This window comes from Triticum aestivum, chromosome 7D (genome assembly GCF_018294505.1).
Source record: "Triticum aestivum cultivar Chinese Spring chromosome 7D, IWGSC CS RefSeq v2.1, whole genome shotgun sequence".
Classification (NCBI taxonomy): Eukaryota; Viridiplantae; Streptophyta; class Magnoliopsida; order Poales; family Poaceae; genus Triticum; species Triticum aestivum.
Window position 1 is genome coordinate 17,856,971 of NC_057814.1, and position 22,351 is coordinate 17,879,321.

Here is a 22,351-nt window from a genome sequence, read left to right on the forward strand (position 1 = left end):
CTAGGAAAATTACCCGTGCGTTGCAACGGGAATACACTAAAAATGTTGCCATCGCAGAAAAACAGCTGAAGAAAAGAATAAGTACATGTGTTTGTTTTACCTCCTCACCCGAACCGGTCACTGCATCTTTGCCCTACATCATTCACAACAACATGACATCGCACCATTGCCTACGATCTTGCCAAGGATCAGCCTGAATTCCGATGTCCATCATCACCGTGATGCCCCTCACCCTTCACTGGGACTATGTCAATTACCTCCAAAATACCTTCACCACCTATATGAAATGTCAAACTGGACAATATTCATTAGTACACATTATTAATTCACCTAGGAAGTTTTAAATTTATAAACCCAGTGTGCATTGGCTTCTAGCAAAATTGGTCAACTGGACTGTATGTGAGTACTTCCAAATTTTGTTAGTCACCTGCATGAAGCCTTCACTTTACTTAGCAAAAAGGCCCGTGCGTTGCAACGGGAGAAAAAAATACCACATATTGCCCAAACAAATATGGTCTTAACCTATAAACGCGTAGTTTTAAGATTCTACAGGTGTTCTATTTCAACACGGCTTGCATGTAGATTTAATTTTACAAAGAAACGGGCAAATGATCATGCATTTATTCATGTCATGTTGAGAATGGGGTGTTATTATGAGTGAGTAAAGAAAAACGACAAAATCAAACGATCTTGTGTTGCGCATAGTCCAACAGGCCGAGCCCAGTTCAGTTGGCGGAGGACGATGCGGCACTGCGGCTCGTATTGATCTAGCCAGAACTCGCCGCCTACGGGGAGGAGCGGCTCAACAAAGGTTGTGATGCGCGTTGTCGAACAGGCCAATGGTGGTGCGCCGGTAGGCTACTGGTTCATTTGCTGATGTTGGCACCGCACCTACCAAGAAAAGGTAGGGGGAGGAAAGAGGATGGTACCGTCGCCAGAGACGGTAAACGACGCGACAGGCTGATGGCCAGAGGCGAGGAAGCGTTGGTGTGGTGATTAACATTGCAGCCTAGATAGTATATTTTAAATTGTTAACAGGTAAAATAATATCATATATAGATTCTACATATTTTTCTAATCAAATTTCATATATAACATGTTAAATTCGGAGTTACGGTTTAGAAGATATGAGTATTTTAAAAAACATTTGATTTGATATGTATTGTGGGTTTAATATCATAAACATTAGAGGGTTTTCTATAAAATAGCAAAACGGACTAAGAATACCTATTTCTTTTATTAGTAGGTATAGATGAGCATAAAACAGAGGTACGTAATATGCATCTGAGTGGACTCGCCCGGCCCCCGCGTCGCTCCGCACAGGCGACACGGGAGGCGAAACTAGCAGCCACCAGCAGCCGCTCCCCTGCCGTCCTCCCCCTCGCCGCCGCCGGGGTGCGCCGCCGGTCAAAGGCCATGTGGCAGCGGCGGCGGCGGGGCTTCGTCTTCTACAGGGTGTGGGCGCACCCGTGGCTAGTTCATGCGGGAGCCAGCGCGGGGTTCGTTCTGCAAGCGGCGCCGGTGGTCGGGAGATCCTCTCCTCCGGCAGGGCGGCGGATCCGGGGCCCTCGCGCCCGGATCTGGTGCAGTGGTGGGCGCGCGGCTGGGGAGGCCCCGTGCGGGGGGCTAGTGCGCAGCGGAGGTGTGGATCGGCTCCGGCCGTCGCGTGGTGTGCGCGGTGAGCATGGTGAACGTGCTCGCGTCGGATCTGGCGCTCAGCAATGGCCTCCGGCGGCAAGGGGCGGCTCAGGCGCGCGGCTGTGGCGAGGGGGTGGCGCGGCATGGATCTGGCGGGGCCGCTCGTCTTCTCCGGTGGGATGGCAGCAGGAGCCAGCGGCGCAGAGGGGCGCAGTTGTGCTGTGCTGGGCGCTTGGCTGCTCAAGGGGTCTGGCGCCGTGGTGCTGGCATCGAGTGCGCGTGAGCTTGGTGGTCGACGGCGGAGGTAGCTTGGCGCAGCAGGAAGGTGGAGCCGGTGGATGTCGACCATGGGGATTGTGTGCTGCGCAGTGCTTCGGATCTGCTCGGATTCGGAGGTGTGGTGGAGCTCCGGGCGAAAGTCCAGCACTGACCATGGGTCGGTGCCGGCAACAGCGGCGCCATGGCCATGGCGTCGTTCCCCTTCTTGAAGGTGTTGCCGTGGTGCTCCATTGCATGACTCTCCGGGAGAAATCCCTAGCTTCGGATGGTCGAAGCGGGCGATGACGGCGGCTACGTCGTTTCCTTCTTTGAGGCATCGCCTTGGAGAGTCAGCATGTTGCAGTTTGCATGTATCTCTTCGTCGTTGGGGACAGTGGAAGTCGGGGCGGCGGCTCCGGATGGTTTCTGATTGTATGTCGAGATGGCAATCTCGGGAACAATGTGAGTGGCAGCTCTATGAGGTGGATCTCTATCTCGACATTGGTTGGGTGGATCCTTGTCCCGCTTGGGAGGTAGGGGTGTCGGCTCGGTCGATGCGCCCCAGAGGGGGCGGTTTGACTTTACGTCGGGGCGGCGGCCCCGGATGTGGTGCGACGTTCGTGGTCTGCGAGCGGTTGTCCTGAGCAGCGTGGGCTGCGGGCAGCTGGGTTGTGAGGCGTTGCTGCTCGAGGGGAGCGGTGGTATGTCGGGGCGGCGGCCCCGGAAGGCGGTGCCGGTTGATTGCGCTGGGCGCGACGGAGCGGTGGATGTCGGGGCGGCGGCCCCGAGAGAATCATTGTGGCGACCAGACTTCTGTGGCAACGATGATGGTGGGAGCGATGTCGGCGACGCGGCAATGGTTGCGGTAGTCGGCTCTTCTCCGGCGTGTCCACGGTTTTGCCTAGGTTTGCTCGTTATTATGCAGTCGAAGCTGCGGCGGCGGGGCCCTGTGGTGTACGATGACTGGCTGCAGGTGGCTGTTCGGCGATCTTCCGTGGCGCCAGCCGTGCCTGGTTTTGTTCTTCTGAGTTTTTCGTCAGAGTCGGAGCTGCGTTGTCTGGCCGCGGGTCGACTTGTAGTCGATAAGGGTGGGCTTTGCCCTGTTTGTTTCAGTCTATGGGAGTGGGCTTGGCCCTTGTCGTTCCAGTTTTGCCCGGTTTTCTGTAATTAACTGAGCAATTCTTTTCTTCTTAATTAATAGATGAGGCAATCTTTGCCTCCGTTTTGAAAAAAATATATGCATCTGAGTGTTCAACGGCTCCCAAATTTCTCTGAACATGTGTCATGCAAACATCTGATTATTTAGTTGTTCGACAATCGCCCATTGTACACGCCATGCTCAGTAACCATGCTACTCTGAATGTATGCTATCCCGAGTGGGGATTTCCAGTGGCAGGGCAGCACCATGAACATGAGGGAAGCCAGTAACACTAGATTATATTCTTCAGTTTAAAGGCAGGGCAGGTGCTGACAGACTGATTAAGCTTGGATTGAGAAACGAAAGAGACTGGCAGGGGTGGGTGAGCATGCAGACCTGTTGCCGAGAGTAATTGGTGCCGGCGGAGGCCAGGAGGTCCAGCGGCAGCCGCGCTCTCCGGAGGCGGAGGAGGCTTCCTCCAGCCATTGAAGTACGAACCTCCTACCGGTCGGCAACCATGGCTCCGACCAGAGTCGCCCCCTCGTTGCGTGGTGGTAGCGGCGGCGATGTGCCCCACGCGCCCTGCAAGATGGGCCGGCCCATGAAACACGTCAAAACAGTAAGCTAGCGCAGAAAAAAACCCCAAAAAATAGCTTCAACGGGAGATTCGAACTCACATGCTTCGCGTCACAACCAAGCTCGCTAGCCACTAGACTAACACGCCTTAACTGACTAAAAATAGCGTCGAAGACAAACTAACATCGTCACAGCGCTATTTGTTGCACATAACCACGTACTATATCGCATCAATTTTTTAGAAAAAAAAATCGTGATTATAAAAAGTTCATGGATTCTGAAAAAAGTTCATCATTTTTTCACAAACTTGAAAAAAGTTCATCGAGTTTCAGAAAGTGTTCATCAAATTTTAAAAAATGTTCGTAGATTTGAAAAAAGTTCATCAATTTTTAAAAAAGTTCTTGGATTTTCAAAAACTAAATCTAAAAGTTTGAATAAATATCTTCAATTTTAAAACAGTTCATAGAATTTTGAAAAAAAGTCTATTGAATTTTGAAAAAAAGTTCATTGAATTTAAAAAAAGTTCACAAAATCTGAAAAAGATCATTGAATTTGAAAAAAAGTTCAGCAATTTGAAGAAAAAGTTCACGAATTATTAAAAAAATCATCAGGCCAGGAAGAAGAAAAACAAAAATAAATAAGTAACAGAAACGAAAAACGAAAAAACAGAAACAAAAAAACAAAAGAGCAAAAAAGCAAAAAGGAAAGATGTCATAAGAAAATACGTAAATGGACGTTAGTAATCAGGTTGCGGGTTGTGGCGCAGTGGTAAATGCCTGTCGACTCGAAGTGTTGGTCCCGAGTTTGATACCCAGGTTGAGTGCTCTTTTTTGTGTCTACAGAACAAAAAGGAAAAAAATGTGTGATAGTGAGATGGGTCGGCCCAGCTCGAGGCGCTGCAGGTGCCCGTTTGCAGAATTACACATTAACGGGCGCCTGCAGCGCCAAATAGGAAATGCCCTACGAGCCGAGGAGACACCACGCGACCGACCCTTTTGGGTTGGGCTGATGTCCGGGCCTTGGAATGTTGATGTGGGCGGGCCCAAACACAGAAGCGCAATTTTCACGACCAAGTAGGACGACACTGGACTCATGGAGGGTATAAGTGAGAGTGGCGATAGAGCACACGAGCTCGCTTGCTCCTGCTAGGTGGACCAATGGAACATCGTGATGTTGGAGCTAGCATTCAATGGTTGCGGAACACATGGGTGAGTTTACGCAGAGAAAAGGCAGGCATGTGGACGTGGGCCTGTATGATGAAGCAACGACGTGGGTGGGTGTAGTAACGGAGACGTAACGATGTTCAGTCGCTACAGGATGAAGCACACTTTTTTTGAGTTGGGATGCAACACTTCGTGTGTAAAACAAGTTAGTTTGGAGCGAACACACTTCCTCTAAAACCGATTTTTTAACAGGGAAAACTAAAATAAGTTAGCAACACACTTCGGAAAAAAGCTAGTGGGGGGAACACTCTATTATTATTTATCTTTTGCGGTTTTATTTACATTTTATTTTTTATTTTTCTATTCTTTTTGGTAAATTGCATGCGCTAAAAAATATAAATAGTGGACGTACGTTAAAGAGTGGATATAAAAAATTTCATGCATATTTGAAAAAATATGTTTATATGTGTGTGAAAAATAACTGCCGCGTGGCATATCCTAAGGAGAACGCCATGAGCGGGCGAGCTCATGCGCTCCTGTGACCATTCGGATATAAATACATTTGAACTACATGTATAAACAAATTGCCTCTCTAGCACAATGACAAGTAGTTGTCTTGCCAAAAGATCTCATCAGTTCTCGACTTTCATAAGTTATGATGGCTTTCGATACTCTGTACATGTTCAGATTCGAGCACCGACCGAACAATCTTATATCATGTGCTACCAAACATTAATTGCTCTCATGCTACCATTTTTTTAATCCATGCTTAAAAAATTAAAACAATTGTGTGTACTTACAATGTGTAGGAATCTCAAGTTAAAAAACAAAATACACATGTAGAAACAAAAACGGCAAATCCGAATGTGAACAGTGTCATTTTATCTTTTGTCTTTTAGTGATACTGTCAGGATGAATTTGTCTTTTTTGTTTCACAATGTGTATTTAAAAAAAATATTTGAAATTTTTACATATTGTAGACACATGTCTTGTGAACACTCATACTAATTATTTTCAGAATTTTTTGAAACACATATTTTTTTTGAAAAATGATATCATGGGAGCACCTAATGTGTGATAGAACCTGATATTCTCGGCATCTTAAAAGATTGTCTCAGAAAAAAAAACTTGTGATTAAAAGAAGCTAGCAACACACTTCCTCTGAAAAAGGAAAAGGCTGGAAACGCACTATGTAAAAAAGTGCGAGCATGCTCCGTTACTACTTTTCATCTGTGTTTCTATTTTTTTTACATTTTTTGGTTTTCTTCAATCTTTTTGTGTTAAAAATGTTCATGCACGTCAAAAAATGGTCATGGATATAAAAATATTCATGTCTATTTAAACTTTTCTTGTATATTAAAATCTGGCCCTTTTTTATTAAAAAGGGCATCTTGTTTTCACAAAATTTCATCGTTCAAATAAAAAAATCAACCATAAAAATTATTCATAGTGTATTTATAAAGTACTCATCGTGTAATTAAAAACATCATAATGCGTTAACACTTTGTATACAAGGTCCATCATGCACTTTTTTAAACACCGTGTGTCAATTCAACAAAACATGTTGATTGTGTATTAAAAATGTTCATCACATATATTAAAAATTGATGGTCGTGTCACAAAAAGTGCTCATGTATGTATCATAAAATGTATGTATTTTTTCAGTTGGAACCTGTTTATTGGGATTACGGTACCGACTTTCAGCATACATTATTCAACATTTGAATCCAGGCTAGGGGCAGTAAAGCGTACACTATCACAACCTGCCGTCACGGCACTGTCTCACTCCGTCAACTCGATCATGCCCAGTAGAGTGCGCGCACGGTTCCCTATGTGTATAGTACAAACTAGCATTCCTACTACCATAAATGGTGTTGCCACGAGACGTTGTGCCATTGATCCACATAGCAGGATCAGGCGAGCCCGTCCACGCCAAGGAGTTTTCGCCTACCAAACTTCATATCTTCGCTTGGAGATTGGCTCGGGCGTCCCTGCCAACGGGCCAAGAGCGTGTGAGGAGGCACATGACAAACGGTGCTACTTGTCCGATATGTTCGGCGGTCTTGGGCTCATGGAGGCATGCATTGCTTGATTGTAACATGGTCAAAAGTGTGTGGTCTCTCCGAGATGATGATGCACTGCTACCGGTATATGGCGACGAGACACCGGACCCTAAGCTTTGGCTTTTTAGTCTGTGTAACACACTGAGCACGGATAATTTTGTCTCGGTCCTAGCTACGTTATGGGCGATCTGATGTGCGAGAAGGAAGGCCATCCATGAACATGAGTTTCAGAGTCCATTGTCGACACACTTGTTCATTGAGCGGCACATGCAGGAGTTGCAGGAACTTTCGAAGCGACTTACTCTGGCCGATGCGTCGCATTGAAGCGGGTTGACCGCCCCTTCGCCTGGCCTGGCCGCGGCTATATAAATCATGCTCCAGCAAAGCACAGAGCCGCAATCCCCCTCCCCGAACACCGCCGCACTACGCCTCTACGTCACCCACCTCGCGGAGCCCCTTCCTCCTCTCCGATCCCAAAGGTGGTGCCGAAGTCATGGTGCTCCGCGCCTACAGGCGGCGTCGACCGGCGGTCTTACTCCGGTGATTCTTGGTGCTGGCGTCGTCGCTCTTTTGGACCTTCGGCATCCACGGCGGCCGGCTCCTCTGTCAAGGAGGAGATCGTCATCTCCTCCGGTGACGAGAAGGACCAGGCGCCGCCACCGCAGCCGCCCCGACTCCTCAAGGAGGCCACTCAGACGGACGAAGATTTGTCTGTCAGATTGAGATAATGACGGAGCGGTCGCTCTGGTACATGTGCCTGTCGACTCTATCGCTGGCGCACGTCAAGGAGGTGCCGCCATCCCCGCAGAGCCACCGCGTGAAGCTCGAGCCGACCTCCCTGCTCTGGCCTGTGAAGGAGGGGTTGGCCTCGCCCCAGCAGCACCGCGCGTCTAGATTGTACACTGCGTGAAGGAGGAGACGGCCTCACCCCGCACCACCACCGCGGCGACCAGATCCGACACCGGGTCCCCACCTCGCAGCCGATATGGCCGCATGGACGCGTCATCATTGCCACCGCACTGCCATCGCCTCACCGTCAAGGAGGAATTGTCGCCCGTGATCAAGAAGGCGCAGGGCCGCCACCTCCACTACCTCGGAGGAGGCGGTTATGGAGGTGCCTCGGGCTCGAGGGTCGTCGTCTCCGAGGAGGAGCGCGTGGCGAGGCATCACGCGAGGTACGACAAGCGCAATGGCCGGTCGCGGCTCCACATTCGCTACGTGGCGCCGGACTGGGTCCGTAATGACCCTGACCTCGCCGCCGCGTGGGCGCTTGACCGCTCTGTGACCATTGTAGAGAAGGTCAACAGGTGCTGTCACCGTCTTGACGGCGAGGTCGCGAAGACCGACGAGGAGTGGTCGCTTAGTGACTGCTCCACCGACACCAGGCGCGGCAAGGCAGCCGTCAGGGCTCCGAAGGCCACGTCGGCAATGGCAGCGGCGACACTCTGCACTGTATAGCAGGAGGCGGAGCGGCTCCTCTGCGAGCGGCAGGCTGCCGCCGGACAAGGTGGGCCCTCTGGTGTCGTTGCGCCGCTGGAGGGACCACAACGACAATGGCACCAATGGAGACGGTGGTGCTGCAGGGCAGGGCGGCCACGCGTACGAGGTGGTCGTCCGGTATAGTGTTTATGTCTTTTTATGTTTTAAACAATTGAAATATCGACCATTTATGTAAATTATATCCGAACTTCTATGAAATCTGTCCGGTTTGAACAAATTTCATCCAATTTGTTTGCATTGTTGGCTGGATGTATGCGGGCACCGTTGGATGGTGGCAACCCGCATCCGTGTCTGCGGATGGATGCATGAGGAAATTTGTGGGTTGCCGTTGAAGATGCCCTAACATCAAAGCTTCATTTTTACTTAATTGAATCAAATACAACATTACAGTAACAACAACTTCAGTTTTACTTAACTGAATCTAATAGAACATGGCACTGACACTAAGTACAACACTGCAAGATATACACAAACTGCATCCGCAACACCGACACTTTAACAGAAGCAACTATAACTATAAGTTAACTGAATGTATAGCACTAAACTGACAAGAACAATAAACTAATCCCAATAAACTTCAACACATAATAGCATTGCCAATGCACTAACCATGACAGTTCAATAAAAAATGGACTGACTTAATTGACAAAAATAAATACCAACCATTAATCTAAACACAGAAATACATTTCATGTAATCCAAAACTAAGTGGATAGCACAAACCTGCACCGCACAGCCATATAACCTCCTACTAGTGTGGATCCCTTGAAATGCAACATATTTCGAACATGGGGCCAGGTGAAGCCTGCAGTTGATGCTTAGATCTATAAATTTACCAATTAGCACGCAAAGATGCATCTATGGTTGTGTCAGGGTTCTCCAACATTTTCAGAGCACACATGAACCCTAACCCTAGGTAAAAAGCACAACACTTACCCAGAGCTCCATGTCCATGACGACGAACTCGTCCTTGCTGCTCTCCTCTACATCCTTCCACGATGGCATTGCTGAACAGCGGCGAGGAGACAGTGCCTCTTGCGCGACGGCGAGGAGCTCGGCAGCGACAACAAGGGAGAGCAGAGCAAAGAGAGAGCCAGTGGAGTGGGGGAGGAGATACCGTCACCCCTGTTTTGTACCACGGTGCGACTTAACGGCCGTCAACCCCGTCGCCGTCTGACTTGTCCGACGTGGCACTGACCAGTGGCCCAACCGTGTTAGAAATCATGGTTAACTGGCTCAAATCAGTCATTTGTGTTTATTGAAAAAGTTAGCAAGAAGGTAGATTTTTGGGACACGCGAGAAATGTGGTGACAAATCCGGATGTTAACAAGAAATGTGGTTGTTTTTTGCAATTCACTAAGCGAATAATTGATGAATTATGTACTCTGATGTATCAAAATGCCGTTCAATGAAATAAAGAAGCAATGAAATTTGTTTCGGTGGCTGAAAATGAAATGTAAATGACAATTTTTTTACTCTGTTATATTTAGGGAATCGACTAGGTCCGATCAAAATTTAATGAAGTAAATATACTCCACTAAGTTACTTCATTGTTTTACTCCTCTATTTTTAAGGGAACGACTAGAGTTAGCCTAAGAGGTTCAGATTTGTGAAGCAACTAAAGCACATCAGCAGCCAGAAGCAGAGGCGGAGCCAGGATTTGGACATGAGGGGGGCGAAAAGCTAAAACCATTTCTTATTCATTTTAATTCATCTGAAGTTCCGTCTACCATATACATAACATTATTAGTATAATTGTTCTTCTCTAATTCGTTTCTGAACTTTTCGAGAAAGAAACTTAAGAATTTCTTTTTGCACGATATGTAGGTATAGTTCGCATAGACAACATCATTTATTTGCTATAATAAGGCAACAACTTCAATGGTTCGAGAAAATAAATAAGCCAACAGCTTCAGCAGTTCAAGAAGATTACTTTGATTTGTAGATTGTGGAGATTCATCGTTATCTCTATAAGCACAATCTTCAAATGTTAACACCTCATGAAATCATCAAGAAAAGAAATTGTTACTTTTTACTAAAGTATATTATATATGTTGTCATTCTCAAAATAGAATAATCTTTCGTACTTGATGGAATTAATTGTACTTTAAGCTTCAGTTGCTTGTACAACCATATTTGCAGCTGTTTGTACAATTGCTCTCCAAAATATAAAATGATAATGTATGGATATTCTCTGAGGCAAGGTTGATAAGTACCTTCCAGAATATAAAAGGGTTGTGCTTGTTCGTTCTTATTAATAGGGAGTTCCCAAATTTGTTGGAGCTTACTGGGTCACTCTCATAAGTTGTGCTTCCAATTCTACATTGTTCTGCGACTTCCATCGACGCCACAACCTCTTGATCAGCGATATTGTTATTTGCAATAGGTTCCTCCTCATATGGATTTACATTTTCGACACCAGTAATGTTGGAGGTTGAAGTCGAAGAAATTGGCTTGAAAAAAGAATTTATCCCCTTAATTGTTGGTGCCTTTTGTTTCATCTTTGACTACTATAGCAAAAAAAACTTGATTAATAGATTAATGACCTTAATTACACATAATACCAATTGACCAAACTAAGATTGTATAATTCAAAACAGAAATCTTAATACCTTCTTCCTCTATCTGATCTCTCGATGTTTAGCCGTGCTCTGATCTGTATGTAGCCTACATTTGACACCGGAGAGGACACTGTAAATCAACCGATGGCGTCGTCATGATGAGCGGGCAGCGGCAATGGTAGACACAGATAGGCACGAGCGGCGACCGGCGGCGGCGCTGGCAGCGGAAAAAAGACGCCCTAGGGCAGAACATACATGTACGCACGTTCAGATAATCGATGAAAAGAGTAGTTTTTTTTGTTTAGGAAAGTCAAAAGAGTAGCTAGCCAGGCCACCACGTACATGCCTACGTGGGCCATTGGGCTTTGGCTTCCGATAATTTGTGTAGCCAGTTCAATTAATAATTTGTATGCGGGCTAACCATGCAATTAGCTCCGGCCAATTAGCACACATAGTATAGTACCTGTTACAAATCATTGAGGGGGGCGAGCGATTGGCAGGGGTCTAGCCCCTGCTCGCCCCTCCCTGTCTCCGCCCCTGGCCAGAAGTCCACATATAGTATGGAAATTGTTTGGCCACCTCACCCCTACGGTCCATACCCCATAGGTTTCCTCTTTATCACTAAGGGGAAAGTGAGACCATGACTAAGCTTGGATCGAGATAGATACGAGACAGGTGAGGATAGATGAACCGCCGATGGCAAGGAGGGTTCGGCGGCCTGCAACGGCAGCTGCGCTCTTCGGCCATGGACGCACGCCCCCTCTACCCGTCGGCAACCGTGGGGCTCCGACCAGAGTCGCCGCCTCGTTGCATCCGTTCTTCAGGAGCGGCAGCGCTAGCGGGAGCTCCTGTTCAGCGCCTTAAAACAGTTCATCGATTCAGAGAAAAAGTTCATCATTTCTGAAGAACAGTTCACAAACTTAAAATAGTTCATCGATTTTGAAAAAAGTTTATGAAAGGGCAAAAAAGTGGGTACTCCAGGATTCGAACTCACAGAGCATGATCTTCATACGAGTTTAGGTAACCAATACATTAAACACCTGTGGCTAATAATAGTTGTAACAAAAGAAGAACAAGTGTGGCAACGCAATTTATTTCTCACTTGGACTTTTTATTTATTTTAAAAAATCATGAATTTGAATAAGTTTCATCAATTTTGAGACAAAGTTCATCACTTTTGAAGAAAAGTTCAGAACCTTAAAAACAGTTCATCGATTCAGAGAAAAAGTTCATCATTTCTGAAGAACAGTTCACAAACTTAAAATAGTTCATTGATTTTGAAAAAGTTTATGAAAAAGTGAAAAGTGTTCATCTTTTTAAATAAGAGTTCGTCAATTAAAAAAAACATAAATATTGGAAAAAGTTAACCGAGTTTGAAAAATAGATCATTGATTTTTAAAAGTTCACAAACTTGAAGAAAATCATCAATTTTGAAAAAAAGTCATCAAATTTTAAAAAAATTTCATGATTTCAAAAAAAGAGTTATCAAATTTGAAAAAAATAATTTTGAAATAGTTCATCGAATTCGAAAAAATTTCATGAATTGGAAAGAAATTTTATAATTTGAAAAAAATCATTAATTTGAACAAATTTAATCAATATTAAAGAAAAGTTAGCAAATTTGAAAAAAATCATCAAAGTTGAAAAAAGTTCGTCAATTTTGGATTTTTTTGACAGATTTGAAAAAAGTTTATCAAACACAGAAGAAGGAAAAAGAGAAAAGAAAACTGAAAAAGGGAAACAAAAAAAAGGAAAAACGAAAAATGGAAAAAAATTAGAAGATAAGATGAGAGAAAAACGAAAATAGAACAAAAAAGGTAAGATGAAGAAGCGATGGAATTAAACACATGAAGTTCGCGAGGCGGGTGGTTACAGGCTTACAGCATTGTGACTTTGTAAAAAGTAAAAATTGAGCCGACGCTGCTCGAGAAGCCCACCACCATCCCTAGCCGGATGGCCCAAATTCACCCAAGTACAAGTAAGCGGGTGAACTGTGAGCTACTGAGCCAGCCTCCACCACCACCAGAGAGGCAGAGACCAGACCACTGTGAGCGGAGGCTTCCCGGGAGCGGAAGTATTGGAATGAGTCTGCAGGCCCACGTACTTCTCCAACTAATCACGACCGGCATGCCTCTGCCTGCCTCCTAGCTTCTAGGGTAGATAGTGGGAGTCTGTTAGTTGGTTAGACAAGTACGGGTGTGCGTTGTGGTGTTGTACTCTGTATATATATGAGCTGAAGATCAATACAAACTGTGCGTTCAGTCTCTACATGGTATCAGATACTTCCACGATCTCCTTCCTCGCTTCCGCCCCTCGATGGATTTCTCTGACCTCTCCTCCGCCGGCTCCGGCTCCGGCTCCGGCCCCGGCACAAACCCCTTCGGCGATCCACCCTCTGCCAGCCCCTCCGTGCCTCTCCACCTCATCCTCTCTCTCAACATAGCCTCCGCCGTGCCCGTCACCCTTGAGCTGCACCCCCCGAACTACACCACCTGGAGCTCCTTCCTCCATGCCCTTCTCATGTCCTACAACATCCAGGACCATGTCAATGGCACTGTCGACGCCCGGAACCGGCTCACCGACGCCGTCTGGACGCAGGTCGACTGGTGTATCATCCGATGGCTTCTCGGCTCCATCTCCGCCCAAGTTCGGGGCGCGGTCAGCCACCGGAACCCCACGGCGTACACGCTCTGGACGGCGAGCCGGTAGCTCTTCCTCTCCAATCGGAATCAGCAGGGCATTCTCGCTCTGGAGGAGTTCCACGGCCTGCATCAAAACGACCTCTCCATCACCGATTACTTCACCCGCCTCCAGACCCTCGCCGACACGCTCTTCGACTGCGGGATGGCGGTGACCGACCGCGGCCTCGTCTCCAACATGATCCGCGGGCTCTCCAACAAGTTTGCCCACGCCATCTCTACCATGACGTACGACGATTCCAAGCTGCCCACGTTCCTGCAAGCACGCACTTATCTTCTCCAGGAAGAGCGCCGCATCGATCACGCCGCCTCCCACGAGTCCGCGACTGCGCTCTACGCCGGGCGCCTTCTGCCTCCACCGCCTGCTACCACTTCTGCTCCGCCATCTGCTGTGCCCTACCCATCTAGTGGCAACGGCGCCCATGGCGTCCCAGGCGGCGCCAGTGGTCATGCGGGCAACGGCGGCGGGCAGCGCGGCCGCAAGCGCCGCAAGGGCGGCAACGGCGGCGGCCAAGGTGGCCATGGCGGGCCCCCTCCACCACAGGCTGCGCCACCTCTGCCTGCGTACGCGCCGCGTCCGCCCTCCTACGGCCACGCCGGCGTCAACCCCTGGACCGGCACGTTCAATGCATGGCCCATAACGATGCGCCCATCTGCTACACCTACGGCTGGTCTGCTCGGCCCTCGTCCTCCGCTTGGGCTCGCCGCGACAACCTACGGCGCCGGCCCGCCTACTGCACTTGTGCCACCGGCCGCCGCACCGGTCCCGTGGGACACCAGCGCCCTTCAGGCCGCCCTTCTCGCCATGCAGCAGCAGCCCTACTCCGGTGGCGGTGACTGGATCCTCGACACCGGTGCGTCGTCGCATATGGCAGGCAACCCCGGTATGATCTCGGCTGTCCGGCCCTCCTCCTCCCCATCTCATATTCTAGTTGGCAACGGTGCCCCTCTTCCTGTCACCCACACTGGCTCCACATCCATCGCCACCTCTTCCACTCCTCTCTCTCTTAGTCATATTCTGATTTCTCCTTCTCTCATCAAAAACTTGATCTCTGTTTGCGCACTTACTCGTGAAAATTTTGTGTCCGTGACATTTGACCCTTTTGGTTTCTCTGTTAAGGACCTTCGCACTGGGACGGTGGTGCTCCGATGTAATAGCGGCGGCGATCTTTATCATCTCACCTCCGGCGCTACTGCTTCTCCCACTGCTTTTGTCGCCCTCACAGCCGATTTATGGCACCAAAGGCTTGGACATCCCGGACGCGCTGCTTTATCACATGTTTTAGACAACCTTGATTTCCATTGTAATAAAGCTACATCTCATACTTGCCATGCCTGTCAGCTAGCCAAACATGTACGCTTGCCTTTTAGTGAATCCAATAATATTGCGCCGTTCCCCTTCCATACGCTCCATTGTGATGTGTGGACTGCCCCGGTACTTAGTAACTCTGGGTTTCAGTATTTCCTCGTTGTTCTTGATGATCACACACATTTTGCCTGGACGTTTCCTCTCCGGCGTAAGTCTGATGTTTTTGAGGTGTTGATTACATTTCATGCGTATGTCGCCACACAATTCCAACGACCCATCCTCTCCTTCCACACCGACAATGGTCGTGAATTCGACAATAAAGCGTTTCGCCACTTTCTCTCCACCCACGGTGTTGTCTTCCACCTCACTTGCCCCTACACCTCTCAACAAAACGGACGTGCCGAGCGGATCATCCGAACTCTCACCGAGGGCCTGCGTAGCCTCCTTTTCCACTCTACCACGCCTACTAGATTTTGGCCCGACGCCCTCGCCACCACAACCTATCTTCTCAACCTGCGCCCTTGCCGGCCTCACCAACATGTCACACCTTTTGAGCTCCTCTACGGAAAAACCCCATCCTATTCCCACCTACGAGTCTTTGGATGCCTCTGTTACCCTAACACTACAGCCACGGCTCCCAATAAACTCTCCCCTCGATCTAAGGCGTGCGTATTTCTGGGCTACCCTCCTGATCATGCTGGTTACAAGTGCTTCGACCCCACCACAGGCCGGATCATCATATCACGTCACGTTTTTTTCGACGAGCACTCGTTCCCGTTTGCGCAGGTCCCGGCGCCTCCCTCTGCGTCCAACCGAGTCCTCACCAGGGATACCTCGCCGCCACTACTCCTCGCCGGGTCGCCGCGTCGGCCGCCTGCTGCTCCGACACCCTCGGCTACCGCGGCGGCGCACCCTGGATCGGCTGCCATGGCAGCAAATTCCGCTGCCTCGGCAGCGACTACTGCTGCCACGACAGCAGTTTCGTCGCCCGGGTCGGCTGCAGCTCGTGCGTCGCCCAGGACGGCTGCCATGACAGCAGATTCGGCCGCCTCGGCGGCGACTTGTGCTGCCACGGCAGCAGTTTCGCCCGGCACAGCTGCAGAAACGCCTGCACCTTCTCCGTCGAGCGCGACCAGTGGCTGCAGCTCCCCTGTGGTCTTCGCCGGTGGCTCTACCCCACCACCGCCGCCCGGCCGTGCTCATCCCATGCTGACACGGGCTCGCGCGGGCATCACTCGCCGCAATACGCAGTACGATGACGACTACATTCTCACTGCCACCGTACCTTCTCCGTCACCTGTTCCCACGTCGGTTCGAGCAGCCCTCGCGGATGCTCACTGGCGACAGGCCATGCAGGGGGAATTTGACGCCCTCCGCGCCAACGCTACCTGGACCTTGGTTCCTCGGCCGCCCGGTGCCCACGTCATCTCCGGCAAGTGGATTTTCCGCCACAAGCTGCATCCCGACGGCACATTGGATCGGTACAAGGCGCGGTGGGTCGTTCGTGGCTTCACCCAGCGTCACGGCATCGACTACCACAACACCTCGCCCGTCGTCAAGCCGGCGTCCATCCGCATCGTCCTCCAGCTCGCCGCCTCTCGGAATTGGCCCGTCCACCAGCTTGACGTTAAAAACGCCTTTCTCCACGGTGAGCTAACCGAGCATGTCTATTGTCAGCAGCCTGCGGGTTTCCTCGACGAGGCACGCCCACATGATGTGTACCTTCTATCCAAGTCGCTCTACGGCCTCAAGCAAGCTCCACGCGCTTGGTTCACGAAGATCACCACCTGTCTACGGACCATTGGGTTCATGGCGACTCGCTCCGATGCGTCGCTCTTTGTCTATCGTCAAGGCCACGACATCGCCTACCTGCTACTCTACGTCGACGACATCGTCCTCGCCGCCTCGTCAGACGTACTACTCCGCCGTGTCATCGCGCAACTCACCGCCACCATCGCGCTAAAGGACTTGGGCGCGCTGCACTTCTTCCTCGGCATCCAAGTGCGGCGCACCTCGGCGGGGTTCTTTCTTCATCAACATCAGTACGCTGAGGACCTGCTGCATCGTGCTGGCATGACCAACTGTAGGCCAGCCTCAACTCCGGTCGACACGCGGTCCAAGCTCTCTGTCTCCGATGGAGAACTTGCCGATGATGCCACCACATACCGCAGTATCACCGGTGCACTGCAGTATCTCACGTTGACGCGCCCGGATCTTACTTATGCTGTTCAGCAGGTGTGCTTACACATGCACGCTCCTCGGCAGCCCCATTGGTCCATGGTGAAGCGCATCCTTCGCTATGTCCGCGGGACGGTCAGCCACGGCATCACCATCAGCTCCTCACCGCCGCATGAGCTCGTCGCTTACAGTGACGCCGACTGGGCCGGTTGCCCCGACACACGATGTTCCACCTCTGGTTATTGCCTGTTTCTTGGTGGCTCGCTCATCTCTTGGTCGCCCAAGAGGCAACCCACTGTGTCCAGGTCCAGTGCAGAGGCAGAGTACCGCGTTGTGGCCAATGCTGTTGGACACAACAGCTTCTCCAGGAGCTTCACTCCAGCATCTACAAAGCCACAGTTGTTTACTGTGACAATGTGTCGGCCGTCTACCTCGCTCAGAATCCTATACATCACCGCCGGACCAAGCACATCGAACTCGACATCCACTTTGTTCGTGAAAAGGTTGCTCTTGGTCAGTTTCGCGTCCTGCATGTGCCGACCACCTCGCAGTTCGCCGACATCATGACCAAAGGGCTGCCGACCGCCACGTTTGAGGAGTATTGGAATGAGTCTGCAGGCCCACGTACTTCTCCAACTAATCACGACCGGCATGCCTCTGCCTGCCTCCTAGCTTCTAGGGTAGATAGTGGGAGTCTGTTAGTTGGTTAGACAAGTACGGGTGTGCGTTGTGGTGTTGTACTCTGTATATATATGAGCTGAAGATCAATACAAACTGTGCGTTCAGTCTCTACAGGAAGCGAAGGCGAGCCACCGCCGCCGCCTACCGCCGGGGAAGCTGTCGGCGTCAGACAGCAGACGCATCGCCGTGGCCGATCTCCACCGCCCGCTCTCTCCGCAAGGCCTGCTCCCCCTCCCCCCCTTCTCCATTCTAGTGTAAACCCTAGATAGATCCATTCTTCTTTTGTTCATCTAATCTGTTATTAAGCATTTGTCTCTTGCTTAGCACTTCTGCCTGTGGACTCCATGCATTTTTCTTTTACCATTGGCAGGGTTAGATTCACTCCAGTTCATGATATGTAGATGGATGTCATGTCAGGGCGTACTATGTTTTTTTAGCAGAAAGCAGAGTGTTTCGTGTGCAATGTGCCTCGCGAAACAATGGAATGTAGCACGCTTAACTGTTTTAGCGTAATGAGCGTGTGTCGTTTCTATCGGACATTGTTGTGGCTAGAGTACCCGACAATGTCCTTTTCACTCTCAAGTCTACTCTTCTGAAGATGTATGACTGTATGAGTCCTCTGAAGAAGTTTTGGCTGCAGGGAGGCACCAGTCAAAGCAAGTTTCTATTTTCAGCGTATTATTGGGTTTCTACTATCTTGAGCATCAAAATCAGCTGATGAGTTGGATTGTGGCAGTCCAGGAATCATACACTGTAATGGGCTAGATGTGCCCGAGGGAGTGCTTGCTTTCTACTCATGTTCAGCTCTGGGCCGCGTAAGAATGGTGACGGTGTAGCCCATCATGGTTCCTTGGTGCCTTGTGGGTGCTCTTATTTTTTTGTTTGTTTCGCATTTGTAGTCTCAATGATTTCCCCTCATGAAACTTGAGGCTTCCCCCCTGAATCCAATAGCAGTAACGAAATATTTCACCCAAAGCCCCCAAATAAAATTACATATCTGTACAAGAGCATGACAAGTCTTGATACAGGGCATATATTAGACCTGAAAAATAGAATATGCATGGTTCTAGCTAGCTATCCATCCTTTTTATTTTTCGTTTCTTCGTCGGCTAATCTTTCTAATTTGTTTCTTTGAATTTATTGTGTTTTGCAGGGAGTTTGGCACAATGCAAAGCCATAGCAAAGTGCGTATTGCCTCTGCATCCGCACAACCTGCTGTGCTCAGGCTCCATGGTTGGGCAGACCTTCCAGATGGCCCGCTAAGCTCCATTCTTGCACTGTCAGGGTCCTTCCGTGATGTTCTTGCCTTCGCGGCAACATGCCGCTCTTGGCGTGCGGCATTCTCCTCATTACAAGTTTTACAGTAGTTGGCATTTTTTGGAGCCGTTCGTTTGTCTCGATCTAACGGCGCATACATACGTAGTACTCGAAAGTACTATTAGTCTAGGGGCATTTTAGTCCTAAGAAATATATGACAAGGTGGGGCCCTCTCGTCCAATGCAAAACCGCCGCCCCTCTCCTCCAATGCAAAACCGCCGCCCCTCTCGTCCAATGCAAAGCCGCCGCCATGCTCCTTCCCCTCTTCCATCACCATTGCAACCGCGGCCATCTCCTAGCCTTCTCCTCCTTCTCGCGGCCGCAACTTTGCTCTTCTCATCTTCCACATCCACCCCCCTCTTCCATCCACGCAAGATCCTCGATGGAGCAGCAGATCGAGTACATCGGCGGCGGCGAGAACGCCGACTTCGTGGAGATCGCCGGCGGCGACCAGGTCAAGATGGCCAGGTTGACGAAGATCCGTTCTTGGTTTCACAACATATTGCAGATGAACTGGACGGCAATGGCCACTTTGAAGCAAATGACGAGGAGGGAGAGGGCAAAGCTTTCCCCCCCACCCGCACAACCGATGCACAAGGTCGAGATCCTCCTCTGGGCGATGGAGCAGGCCGATTCGTCTAGCCCGTGGACCAGGTGTAGGTGGTGGGCGTTCAGATCCAGGGTAGAGCATCCACTGGATCAGGAACCCACGGTGCACGAGGTGCCGTTGCAGATTGTGGAGCCTCCAACCGAGTTGGAGATGACTCCGAAGCGCAAGAGGAGGAGGACAGTGGTCGCGACATCGCTTCCCCGCCGTTCTCCACGCTTCCCTCGCCGCTCTCCTTGTCTGAACGGCGGCCGTAGCTATGTTTAGGGTAAGATTGATGAATTTCATTCTATCATTACTTGCCACTTGCTTAATTTGATTCTCTGCAATATGTTCTCGCTACCTGTGTACTTGAATCCGTAGCCTCTGGATGGCAGCTTAGTTTGATCGACGAGGCTGTAATGAGTCTAGGCATATAGCATTGCTATGTTTACTTGCTACATTTTGATGTGCTGGAGTTGTATCCATGATAGGAAATTTTGTCTGTCACCTCAAGAGTTGTGTTCAAATTACGTGATGCAATCTGTGTAAATTGAACTTGCAATATTTTGGCTGCAAGCAGTGCCTCCAGAAAAGTTCAGTACACAGTTTAGAGTGATAGACTCTGGGTTGACACTGAAATATTTCAATACTGCAAGTTTAGTAGATAGTTGTAGGCATTGAAATATTTCAGTACTGACAGGTTCACACTGAAATATTTGAGTAGTGCAATTGCAGTACACACGGGTACACACTGAAAAATTTCAGTAGTGCAATGCAATTTGAGTACACACGGGTAGACACTGAATATTTCAGTACTGTAGTTTCAGTACACGCACGCAACCCCAGAAATATTTCGGTGTAGCAGTTTCAGTACACGCGCATAGCCACTGAAATATTTTGGTGGTGCTGTTTCAGTACAAGCACGTAGCCTCTGAAATATTTCGGTGGTGCACTTTCAGTACATGCACGTACCCACTGAAATATTTCAGTGGTTCACTTTCAGTACACGCACGTACGAAATGAAATATTTTAGTGGTGCTGTTTCAGTACACGCATGTAGCAACTGAAATATTTCAATGGTGCTGTTTCAGTACACACACGTAGCCACTGAAATATTTCAGTAATGCACTTTCAGTACAGAGATGTAGACACTGAAATATTTCAGTAGTGCCATGTCGGTGATCTTGCATCCAAATATTTAGGGCTTCCTAATGATTCAGCAAAAAAATAAACATAAGCAGTGAAATAATTTTTGTAGGGATGTTGGCTTACTCATGTTTTAGAGTGGTTGGGCTTTTTTAGAACCGTTCGTTGATGTCGATCTAATGGCAGACAAATACGAAGTACTGGGTAGTACTCCGATGCCATATCAATGTTGCTGATATGAATATGCATGTTTTCACCAAGTGTTTGCAGCATGCCTGATCAGTGAAGCAACACTGATGCGGCATGTCTGATCATTGCAGCAGCTAAATTCAAGCAAATCATACATCTAAGGAACCATAATGGCAAATTTAAGGGACAGAAATATAGATAGCAATATATATTACTACCATAGATAGCAGCATCCACACAGCACACTTGCTGATGCAGACACCTCGAAGTTCAGACCACTAGCATATTAGATATGTTTAGACCACACATGACAGTACTACACTTAGATAAAGTTCATACTACATTAGCACTAAAAGTTTCCACCATCAGAATACCACATAAAGTTCACCAAAAGAACTGAGGCTTCCTCCATCATACGACAACCAGGGTCTAGGGCAACTACATGTTAGGGTTTTTCAGGACCTTGTGGAGGGCAGAATGCTGAGCACTGATCTTGTAGTCATGACTGCTGATGGATGTAGCCCGACAATGCTCCATCAGATGCTCCTGCAACCCAGACCTGGGCTTGGGCTTGCTGCAGTAGCGGCACCTGTACTTGTCCTTCCTCCAGTTGTAGTACATGGCAGATCCTTGGGCCCTGATCTTCTGCACCTCCTTCTCTTCAAAGGACTCGACGTTCCCCTCGTCCACATCATCTCCAGATTCATACTGCACACATTAATGACTGACATTAATACATTATGCATTGAAAAAACTATAAACACGTAATACTAACTCAATGCACAAATAACATTTCAACTAGGCCTTACCTCGTACGGCTCATCTTCATCAGAGTCATATGGGTAGAACCCAGTCTTTTCCCACTTCCTCTTGTTGCCCACAAGATCCTCCTCCTCCTGCTATATTGTCAAACAAGCACATCAATTACAATGAATTGAATTGAAGTTAACAGAATGTCATTACAAACAAAATTGTGAATGTGAACCACATTGGTATGTTGCAAGTGACCAAATGCTTTCCTTATAAATAAAGAATCTAAGCAATCAATCAAAAGACAAATGATTTCCTTCATAAATGCTAATGAAAATGCAAGCTGGATTCTTGACATTCCCTGAATTTACCCAACACTTTTCTTTTGAGGGAATTCCCCCCCACACTACTTAATGGAAACATATAGTATATTTTGTTGCTAGGATCCTGCCTTGGAATGTTTACTTCACACTTTACATATAGTATATACTAATTACAGAAGCCAACTACAAATTTCAATATGCACAGATTACTGTTTTTGGGATAATGCAGCAAAGCTCCTACACATATTAACATAATGCAGTAGTTAATTAGGT

The 22,351-nt window shown here is 48.6% G+C and overlaps 1 protein-coding gene across 1 annotated transcript; it reads left to right on the plus strand.

Moving 5' to 3' along the window:
- Window positions 1-13,102: 13,102 nt before the first annotated feature.
- LOC123169193 (splicing factor 1-like) lies at window positions 13,103-14,998 on the plus strand. Its single transcript, XM_044587039.1, has 2 exons — window positions 13,103-14,480; window positions 14,717-14,998. Exons 1-2 carry the CDS (start codon window positions 13,742-13,744, stop codon window positions 14,749-14,751), a joined length of 774 nt encoding a protein of 257 aa, XP_044442974.1. The 5' UTR covers window positions 13,103-13,741; the 3' UTR covers window positions 14,752-14,998.
- Window positions 14,999-22,351: the final 7,353 nt, after the last annotated feature.

Excerpts from the sequence above, each read along its gene's own strand:
- LOC123169193 (XM_044587039.1), top strand. The coding sequence starts at position 13,742 with ATGGCGGTGACCGACCGCGGCCTCGTCTCCAACATGATCCGCGGGCTC. Across the intron at positions 14,481-14,716 it reads GCATATGGCAGGCAACCCCG|GACCTTCGCACTGGGACGGT; the intron begins GTATGATCTCGG and ends TTCTCTGTTAAG.